The 11,427-nt window shown below is 35.5% G+C and overlaps 1 protein-coding gene across 1 annotated transcript in view; it reads right to left on the bottom strand.

The window, feature by feature from the left end:
- Nucleotides 1-3,097: 3,097 nt before the first annotated feature.
- Nucleotides 3,098-11,427, bottom strand: part of LOC139703668 (titin homolog) — a 138,199-nt gene continuing 129,869 nt past the window's right edge. Inside the window, exons 60-63 of the mRNA XM_071607144.1 lie at nt 8,392-8,465; nt 7,881-7,988; nt 3,636-3,729; nt 3,098-3,156 (exon numbers count right to left, since the gene is read on the bottom strand). Of these exons, the coding sequence (XP_071463245.1) occupies nt 3,098-3,156; nt 3,636-3,729; nt 7,881-7,988; nt 8,392-8,465 (335 nt within the window). The remainder of the gene's footprint in view (nt 3,157-3,635; nt 3,730-7,880; nt 7,989-8,391; nt 8,466-11,427) is intronic.

Raw genomic sequence — 11,427 nt, 5'->3', positions numbered from 1 at the left:
TTTATTTTTGATTTAGATCATTTAGTCCAAATTCCTGGAAAGAAGTTTCTCCAGCAATAATGGATTCATTTTATAGGAAAGGAGTAAAATAGATTACATATGATAATCCTTTCTTGCTATAGACTGATCATATCAATGATGAAGGGCATGAACAAAAGTAAAGCATGAAACAAAACACAAGGTCATGGAATTAGTCCATACACAAGTTGTCATAGTAGAATTGACATTCTCTTTTCAATGGGTTTCTCCTATGTCACAGGCTGATACTGACCTCCTGGATTCAAGCAAAAATCATATCTTCATTTTCTCAGGCATCTCAGTTCTAGCTCTGCCCCTTTAAGCTCTTTTTAAATTTAGGGAAGAAAGAAAATCAGCCTCACATTTCAACTAACCACTATAATGACTCCAGTCTGGGAAACATAATTTTAAAGATAAGTATGATATAAGCACTTTTAAATATATTTTCCTCATGAGTTTACAAAAATATTTTGAAAAATGGATCAAGCATCAACATCCACATGTTGTGGCAATAATCACAACACATTGTGGAATATATATATCATGTGTGAATAGTTTGTTATCCTTTCAAAGGTTTCATTATATGGTTTCTAGAAAAATTGTACCACAAAATTACCTATATTGAGGTTCCATGTTTCCATCGTCAATTTTACCCTTTTTTCTTCTATTTTTTTCATAGGCTGGATGCTCTTGGATAAAAGATATAATATATATTTTAGATTTGATCCCATCCAGCATGCACTTAATAATGTAAAATAAACATAGAAGATGAATTTTACCTTGAAGGAATCACATAAATCCTGAAGAACTGAAAAGAGATTGAGATGATGCTCAAATAAATCTGAATATGCAAAGGGGAGGGGGGAGGGTATGTGGGGGCAGGAAAGATGGTGGAATAGATGGACATAATTACCCTAGGTACTGTATATATATGGTGACACTACACTGTGTACAACCATAGAAATGTGAAGCTGTGCTGCAACTGCGGAGAATGCATCAAAATGCATTCTGCTGTCATGTATATACCTAATTAAAATTAATTACTTTCAAAAAAATCTGAATATAACAAAACTACCCTCATTACACACTAAATGAATATGGACCCTAGTCCTGGTAGTTAGCATTGGTGAAGACTATTTTAGCTTTAGGAATCCTCTTTCATTTGGGGGCTTTATGTTGAGCAATGACAGAAGACTCAAATGTACTAAATCAGAATCAGGAATATAGGTTTCAGAAAACTTGCAGTTAAGTTTCCAGTAGTAAAATCACTTTTGCAATGGTCTTTAATAGAATGCTAGAGATGCAGAATGCTGAAGAGCACAGTGATCTGTTTTCAGAAGAGGAAAAAAGGACCCTGAGAAGTGCAATAAGGAAACTGAGTTTAAAATGTGGCAGGACATATCTCGAGTGAACCCTATCAGAATCATTTAATCCATTTTATTATAAGTATGCTTCCTGTCCCTCATTTGCCTCATAATTAACAAATCCATTTTTGCAATGAGTTTTCAGGAGAAGGTATACTTATGTGCACATCAGAGAGAGTTTTCTGAGCTATGTGATATGTGTTTTTAGAATAAAAAGTAATACACATATTGCTCAAACTTATGTGAAAAACTGATTCTTTTCCCAGAAACACTTGTTTAATCAATAATTACTTTCTTTTTGCACTCTCCTGGAAGACAGTGGTTCCTTATCCATTGAAAAAAATATACAGTAAAGCTAAAGTGTGCAGACTAGGAAATACTAGGCACTTTTCCAAAAAGAAAAGTGTTCTGAAAGTTTTCAGAATTATCATATATCAATAGACTAGTGTGTTTCAAAGAAATTTGTTGATACAAAAAGAGTATCATATTGGTGTTGGAGGAGAAAACTTCATGAAAGTTTTCTGGTTAAAAAATGAGTCTGGTGTGGCTTATCTTGACAGCTTTTCAAGTAATTGCATATAAGTTCCAGATGATCACAACATTTGCTTTCTGGAGTTCAGAATTTACCTCAGCAATATGGTGCATTCCTGGAACATCCAGGGACATGGTTTCTCACAAAGCACCAATAAAATAATGAAATCAACAATATTAAGGATGATAATGAGAATAGTAAGTATGGAAATATTAGTGTCCTTTAAAGCAATGAATGCTTCAAAAATGCAACAGTGCTCATCTGAATGACACATGGATGCCTCACACACTGTGATGCCTCTGGATATAGACGGGGGAAATGAGTAGCTGCAGGTTACACAGATTCTTCTAGTTGTAACTGATTCCTATCATGACTGCTTGGGATTTTGAGTTGAAACAGACAAAGTGAAAAGAACTGACGAGAATTCTCTCCTGCTTCTCATATTTCCTTATTGCTTGTTTCCATATTCCATATTGCTAAATTCTATGTTACCTTCATCACATTCCCATCCCTTTAGCTTTTCCAAAGAAACCCATGGAAGTGGGAGCGTGTCTCCTTACATTTTACATTTTATGTATGGCTCTTTGCCACACCTTGCTGCCTGTCAATGTGACAGATTTATCTTAGAAATATCTTCTCTTCACCTTAGTCTTTGGGTCCCTCCCACATCTCAAGAGACATGCTCAGAATGAAAAGCAAGATTTGTGCTTGCACTTGACCTGGTTGTGTCCTGAAATGTAGGAACTGATAGTGTTTCTTGCATAGTTCCCAAAAGGATATCCAATGCACAGCTCCAAATCATTTTTTCTACAGACCAGGATCATTTGAATCACCATAGACTATAATGAACATATAGAAGCTATGACCTGCTGACTCACAACAAGATTTTGAACATGGTCACTAAGAGATGATTCCTAACCGTTGCAGAGTGACAGTGTGAAATTTGTCAGCTTCTAATTCCTCTAGGTTAATTTGAATGTAGCTCTGGATTCATCCCTCAAAATAAAGTTTAGAAGAATCTGTAAGCTTTCCAAAGTTAATTTTAGATACCTGTGGATTTGGAAAATGCCCAATAACAATTCCTAATTTTTTCAACTAATCCATTTGCTGTTTCTGCCCTAAAATTTTGCCCTAGTGAGTAGCAACATGTTGTATGTCATTAACTTGTACACCTGCCTAATCATTAGGGTAAGTGAACTTTGCTCTGTGGAAACAGGTCTTCACTTCTCAATTCATTCCCAACTGTGAGTAAGTCAGAAGAGTGAAAAAGTTAAATCCTCTCCATCATTCAACTTTGGAACTGGAAACACACAAATTCTTCCCCCATTTTGAAAACCCTGTTCTTTTCCCTTCTCACATGTTGTTGGGATTTCCTACCCTCTCCTGAGTACCACTTGTTCTTCTTTACTTTTATTCTTTTTGATGATGTGTACTCACTACCTTCATCAGTCTTAATTCCCTCTTTTTTATGACCTTTTCCTTATTTAAATTTCCCTGTGATAAAAGTATGTCTCAATGCAACTCACAGTTCAGTACCTTTATCTATACATCCAATTTAACCTGTGGCTGAAACCTAATGAGATACTCCACTTCTTACATTTTTTTCTTAAACTTTACTACTTATTTAATATGCACATGTCTTGCACAATTAGTATTTACCAGTGCTCATATTTCTTGGCCATATTCTTTCCAATGTATTTAGTCTTCTATGTGGTTCTTACCTTTTACAAGTTCATTTATACCCTTTTTTGTGCTTGCATTGATCTCAACAGATTCAGAAGCAGCACACATCTCCTGATGTTTCTCAGAATCACTCTGGTAATAATAATGACAAAATGAGTTACATATAGATAATATCATCACTCTTTGCACATCCCCATATTTACATTTGTGCAGTCTTTGAATTGGAGATTAGACCATTACACTTAGTGAAACAATATTTCCTTATGAGGCATGATCTTATGCAGCCCCAATGAAGCTGAGCTCTTCTCTTCATCTAGCTACCCATAGGATAAAACTAGGAAAAATGAAAGAGGAAATGTGTTCTCTGACAACAATCACTGATACTCATATACTCAAAACATCTCACATCAGTGCTTAACTAGCAATGTGTGCATTCTCCCAACAAAACTAAGAACACAGTAGAAAACAATCAAAACTCTTTTGAGACTGGAACTTGATGTTATATAGATTTGAAATTTTAGACATAGGATGGTTAAATTTAATTTTTTAAAAATTTTGCTTGTGGTTGGGCATGATTCATTTATTTGATTGATTTATTTTTATGTGATGCTGAATCAAATCCTGGGTTTCACACATGCAAGGAAAACAGTCTTATCACTAAGCCACAACTGCAGCCTGTGAGGGTTAAATACTTAATGTCAAAATGTGATATTTCATGTGATAGAGACTTTCAAATGTGTCACGTCAAGTAGGAAGAAAATATGCTTGGAATTGTTTAATTTGAGTCATAGAATCTTCCAAAAATTAATATGTTTCAGCAAAGTATTTACTTTATGAAAATTTCATTTTCAAGGAAGAGAAATTTGGAACGAAAATATGTCTACAATTAATGTGGACAAAGGAAAACACTGCATTTGGGTAGAGTATGCAAACATCTTCATTGAAGAAAGTCTTGGAATTCCATGGAAGGAATACACTATTTAATGACTGAGTATTTTCAGAGATTTGAGCCAGAAAAACTGGTGTATGGCTACATAATGAATAAGTCAGGCTGTTTGGAAATGCTGGAAAGCCACAACAGAGAACCAGTGATGAGATGAAATACAGAATTCATGGATTTTTTTCAAAAAGAAATGCATTCATTGAAGAAATACACTGCAGCATTGCCAGGAAAAAGTAGCAGAGCACAAGTAATGAATCTCTCCTTTTGAAGGCTGAGGAGAATCTCACTAACCCAATTAAACAATGGGAAAAGCAAGAGATACATAGTTCTTAAATCAGGAATTACAAAATGCCCACTAGAATTCAAGGAAATACCATTCCAAACTTCATTGGCATTTCAGATGCCCCCAATCAGAATGACATTTTTCAAGTATTCCAATAATAAGTGCAGTTCAGGATGTGGCAGGAAAGTCCAATCCTACACTGCCAGACTGAAAATTAAGACCTCCACATTGGAAAGCATTACGGAGATTCCTTTAGATTCTAGGAATACAATCCAGCTTTCCCACTCCTTCCAATTAATCCCAATGTATGAATCAGAATGCACACGTGATATATGAACTTCAATTTTAGCACTGAAAGTCACATTTATAGAGTTATAGAACTAATTGATACCCACCAACAAAGAATGGATTAAAGAAAACACATGGAATTTTCAGCGCTGATTTTTTTAATATTTATTTTTGGTAGTTGTACACAATAACTTTTATTTATTTATTTATTTATTTATTTATTTATTTATATCTGGTGTTGAGGATTGATCCCAGGGCCTTGCACTTGCGAGGTGAGTGCTCTACCACTGAGCCATAACCACAGCCTCTTCAGCACTGATTTTTAGCAATTTAGTTATTCTTGATAAATCATTATGGCAAAATGATTCCTCATATTGTGTATTAAAATACTGCCTTAAATCTTTCAAACATATAAAAGTTATAGCAGCAAGATCTTCTTAAATGTATAAAAATTATTTTAGAGAGAAAATAGGAAGCTAATATAGACTCCTTTCAACTCAAATACAACATTTTCAGCAAAGGAGAGACTTGGATTTTTGCATGGTTTTCAAACAAAGTTCAAAATACTGCCCAAATTCCTAGGCAGAATTAGATGGTGAGTGCAGGATCTTTTTCACTCTGGTTACCTCACAGAGGCTTTTTTCCTGGGATAACTGAAAAAACATACATTCCTATTTCAACTTCTATCAGATGAAACCATGGCACAAAACAATGGTTAGGAGGCACCCAAAAGAAGAATTAAAATGGGTTTTAAAAAGAATCTGAGACCAGATCTGCTGAGAGCTCTGCATAGCTGCAGCTTGGACCTGTGGTCTGACAAAGACTAAAAAGTCATGGTACTTTCATTGAAATGTGTTGTTTGAAGCTCTAAGAATCCTCATTCTAAAAGCACAAATCAACAGCCACACCAGGGATGGTAAACAATCTCAGCTGAGATGCATCTGGAGACTTGTTCATATTTCCAACACACTGGTGCTTACAGAAAGTCTCCTGGGGATTACAATAAAATCCTCAGGGCACACACCTTGGAGAAGAGTCCCATTGTAGTGACCCTGTGTGCTGGATCGGAAACCACTGCAGGTCTTCCAACTTCAAAACACAGAATCTAGTCTCCTTACAGAATGGTAGAAGTTTACCCTGATCTAATGGTGTCAGGATAGTGATAATTAGAGTGGGATGGAATCTCTCACCAGGAATACATGCGTTGTGCCTGTTGGATAGTTATTTTGAGTAGAGATCCACAGAACACTATCTCTTGAAATGGTTGTTTAGAATAATGACAGTGAAGGAGAAGTGCTTTTTGAAAATTCAAGTGACAGAAGAATGCAGTAGTGCTGGGGCATTATAAGGTGTAATGGTGTTTGCCTTCAGTTCCCAGAGGAAATCACAGATTCTGCAAGTAGATCATGCCTGCTCTTCTCCAATAGGTTGTAAGAAAACCCCACAGAGATATGGACTCTTGCCCACCTCTACATCACTGATTATAGGAGTCCATCCTTGGAGTCTGCATTACTGAGTAGTTCCCAGGGTTCAAGGGCCAGAGTGTTTGTCAGTTTCCATGTTAGATGGGTCCACAGCCCTGTGTATATGAACAAGTACTAAGGGTGAGGATTTTCTTCAAATTGTAGAGTTCCCTCATTTCTCTGGGTGAGGTGGGGAACCAAGGAGTCTATGAGCTCAGCTTATTCATGCCAATAGCAGGTTAGGCCTTTTGGGGCTAGAGCAAATAATGAAAGAGCTGGATTATTTTTGTTTCCCAGAAACCTGCCAAAGTAGGTTTCTAAAATTAGAAATCCTGGACAAACTATCTTCTATAATGTTAGTATAAGGGAAATCTGAAGCTTTTGCTGTTGTTGTTCTTGATATATTTTTGTCTGCTATTGGTATAGAGTTTTCACCTTATTTAGTTTTTCACCATCAATCTTATTTTTTTTTCTTAAAATTTAATTCCATTACTCTCTGTGTGTGTGTGTGTGTGTGTGTGTGTGTGTGTGGGCGGGGGGCTGTGCATTCACTATGAAGTGGCCAGTTTAGTTCTCATTTTAATTTTTCTTTTCAACGAGAGAGAGAGAGAGAGAGAGAGAGAGAGAGAGAGAGAGTTTTAATATTTATTTTTTAGTTTTTGGTGGACACAACATCTTTGTTTGTATGTGGTGCTGAGGATCGAACCTGGGCCACACGAATGCCAGGCAAGAGTGCTACCGCTTGAGCCACATCCCCAGCCCAACTTTCCTTCATTTTTAACAGAAGTTCTAATAATTGTATTATAACCAAGGCCCTTTTGATTTTCCAGGTAAACATTGTTGTTTCCTACTTCATCTCTTCCTTTTGTCGTGTTCTAGAGATGATTTTAAAAATACATTTTATTTACAGTTGTGTTTTTCTATGAACTGTGATCATTGTTGGGAGTTTATTGTCTACTATCACAGAAATACCTGTGAGTGAAACTGGCATGTGGAAAATGCTGGTTTTCAAACCTGATACTCAGATATAATTCCTGCTATGGACACATCCCAAAGAGAATCTTGAACACTACAAGGACCCATGTGTAAATGTGGATGAGAACCCATGCAAATGCATGTAAGTCCTTTACATAGTAACACAGATCATATGAGAACAGGAGGAAAACAACCCTTCAGAATTTCATAATTTCCCAAAAATAGCATCCAAAATCTTTGGTCTAACCTCACATAAAGAGGTAAAGTAAACATTTTCATAATTTTATTGATTTCTTGCAGACAATGGATAGGAAACAAGTATTGTTTGTACATTAGCAGAACAATACCCATCCTGAGGTGTTCTCATCCCATAAGGAGAGAGTTTTGTTTCTGATTGGAGCCTGTTCCCTTCCTCAATGGAGACACTGGAAACCTTGGCCTAGATGACAGGTAATGTGAAATTAAATGTTAAGCCTTTGGGAATGAAGATGTTTTTTCCATGAATGGATTCAGTGAGTCATTGCCTTTCATGTGTTCCTGGTTTCAAATGGTTATTTCTAAGTCTCCAAGTTATCACCCTCCACTTATGGATGGTGCACAGATGCAAACACAAACATTCTTCAAAAATATAGGAACACTGCTAATATAAAGCTTACCTGTAATCACCTTGATTTCTAAAGCTATTTTTATATTAATGATCTGTTAACATCTTTACACTTAAATATTAATTTGTGATGTTTGGATCCCCAAAGAGTGTTCTATGAGTTCAATTCACTTGGCCTAATTGATCTACTGAGAATGAGAAAAATAGAAGTAATTTGGAATTTGACACATGTACATACTTGTTGTTTGCTGTGCCCAGAACCTTCAAGTCTCTGTTGCTCTTCTTGGCATATCTTGCCCAAATGGGACTCTGCTGAAAAATGCACAAATTTTTAAACTACTTAGAAAATAATGTGAATGGCAATTAATCCAAGTAAAAAGGAACAGTAGTAATAGTCCTATCATTTTACTTTCCTCAAAATACAGTTTCAATCAAGCTTAATTTTAGGTGAATAAATCTCATGTTTGAAATTTTTATTTTGTTTGCATGAAGGCCTGGGTATTTTATCCAGGAACATGTATATCCTTGGCAAGAACTATTGCATTTATATCAAATTCCCTGTCTTAATATTTGGAGACAGGGCGTCTGTAAGTACCAAAGTTGGCTTGAAACCTGACAGGGATCTGTCCTCAGCCTTTTAAGTACCTGCAATTATAGACGTGTCCCTCTGAAGCTAGTACATATTGATATCAATTAGTAATAATTTTAGTGATCAATGCATCAGAGCACCAATTGGGGTCATACCCTGTGTCACTATGTACAATGCTAAAATAACTCACAGGTTGATCTACTTTAGGTGAAAGTGAATTTCACAGAGAAAAAATTATATTTCTATGGAAATAGGAGGCATCAGAATTTTTACTATCTCTTCTTTTACATATTATATTTAAAAATGTCCATTGTACATCATTTATGATATCTTGCAAAAGTGATCACATTTACATCTTTATCAACAAATTTCATAGTTTTTAAAAATTTGTTTTGTTTCTTTTCATTTTTACTATTAGGAATCAGTCTGACTTGTGAAGCATCTATGATTATTGCTGTTATTCCTGATGTAAAGTCTTTTTTCTTTTGCTGGGGCTTCAACAGACATTTTATAGCTTCCAAACTGGGTAATAAACATGTGACCTGTAAAGTATTCATTTTCCTGTCTACTTCCTCATTTCCTGGACTTGAGTGGACTACTTTTATATTATGTTGCAGTCAACATTTTTATTAATTTCCACCACAGTTGAGTTTGTGATAAGAGCCTTAGAAAACAGGTGCTAGCGATGATTTATATTCTAGAGATGGAGATAGTGGAGACTTCAGAAGTGAGATTACCTACCAGAGGCTAGAAATACTCAGAGCTGAAAGGCTGTACATAGAGACAGGGTTTAAATAGGAACATGTTTTATGATGATTTAGGGATTGGTGAGAGAAGAGCAAGAGGACAGTGCAGGCAGATAGAGGGAACAAGATAGAGACTGAGGCAAAATTTACATTATGAAAGATTCCTAGGAAAGTTAAGATGCTTGGACATTCATGTTCTAAAGAGGGACAATGGTCATATGTGCAGTATATGCATAAATAACAGGACCATCCTCAGTGCTATGAGCAGGTGATGATGATGAAGAAGGACCTGTGCATGAATGGAGATGAATAATGAGAAGGCAATAAGTGCATTAGCAAGTTGATGCCAGCCTGAATGGAGGGAATATTTCCAGAAATACAGAGGATAGAAAATTGTCAGTGACCTTTTTACAATGAAGATTAATGACATGAACAAAGAAAAAAGGTAGGCCACAGGAATGTATGGTTTTTTACCTCACAGTTACAAAGATTTCAAATAAGAAGTGCAGTAAAGTACAGCTAATGTGAATGTTGATTTTCTTTACCAAGTAGTCTTTCTTACGGTAACATCTTCCTATGTTCAGGAAACTCCTTTAGGAAGAAGGTGGGCAATTTTCTGAATCTTGGATATATGAAACACACCAGAAAATGAGAGAGGTCTGTGGGAGAGGTTCAGTGGGAGATCACTGCTTAGCATGTAAAAGGATCCTGTTCAGTGCCCAGCATTGAGAAGAATAGGAACAAACAAACCGTGTCAAAGAAATATGAGCAAATGTTTCTTTGGTATATGCAAGTATATATTTGATTTACAACTCTTAGTCAAAATTTCTGGAAAACTGTACTCCAACAAATGGATATCTATGTGCAAAAAAGGGCCAATAAAAGCAGTAAAATGAATTAAATATGTGTGTTGAGTAAAGCCACAAGACTCAAAGTACTTAAACAAAATCAGGAATATGGGCTCAGTAATATTTACACAGTTGAGTTTTAAAGGAAAAATCATTTTTGGAATGACCAATTATAGAAAGACATAGGTATATATACCAGTGTCAAGATGCAGAATGATCTGTAGTCAGAGGAGGAAAGAAGAAGCCTGAGAAATTCAGTGTCAAAGCTGAGTTAAAAATGTGGCAGTGCAAATCTTTAGTGAATCTTACCAGAATCATTTAATACATTTTATTATGTTTCCTAATCTTCATTTGCCTTATAATTAATAATTCCAAAATTGTTATGAAATTCCCAGGGAAGATATAATTGTTTGCTCATCATGGAGAGTTTTCTGAGCTATAATTAGCTCAGATATATGTGCTGAGAGCATCAGCTAACACCATCTCAATGTTTGTTCATACCCATGTGGGAAACTGGTGTGTCATCTTTTCCTTTATCCACTCGTTTAACCAACATCAGTTTTATATTTCCTCTCTTGTATGAAGAAAGTGATATAACATGTATGGAAAAAAAAAAAGATGTATGATAAGGCTCAAAGGATTCAGACAAGGCCAACCCAAAGACAAATTGTTTTGAAAACTTAAAGAGTTATCAGATATCAATAAACCATTGTGTTTTAAAGAAATCGGTAAATACATTAAGAGTAATAGTGTTAGTGTTTGAGGAGTAAACTGAATAAAAGTTTCTGGTTAAAATTTGAGTCTGGTGTGGCATATGTAGACAGCTTTTTAAGGAATTGCACACAAGTCCCAGATCATCCCAACATCTATCTGCTTTCTAGAGTTCAGAATTTTTCTCAGTAATACGGTGCATTCCTGTCATGTCCAGGGACATGGTTTCTCACAAAAATCAATAAAATAATGATGAAAGCAAAATATTAAGGATGTTAATAAGAAATGTATAGATGAAAATATTAGACTTCTTTAAAGTAAAGAATCCTTAAAAAATGCAATGTTGCTACTCTGAATGACACATACAAATACCTCACACA

This window comes from Marmota flaviventris (assembly GCF_047511675.1).
Source record: "Marmota flaviventris isolate mMarFla1 chromosome 5 unlocalized genomic scaffold, mMarFla1.hap1 SUPER_5_unloc_2, whole genome shotgun sequence".
In the NCBI taxonomy this organism is placed as follows: Eukaryota; Metazoa; Chordata; class Mammalia; order Rodentia; family Sciuridae; genus Marmota; species Marmota flaviventris.
Note: the sequence above shows the minus strand (reverse complement) of the source record. Positions and strands in the feature narration are given on the sequence as shown.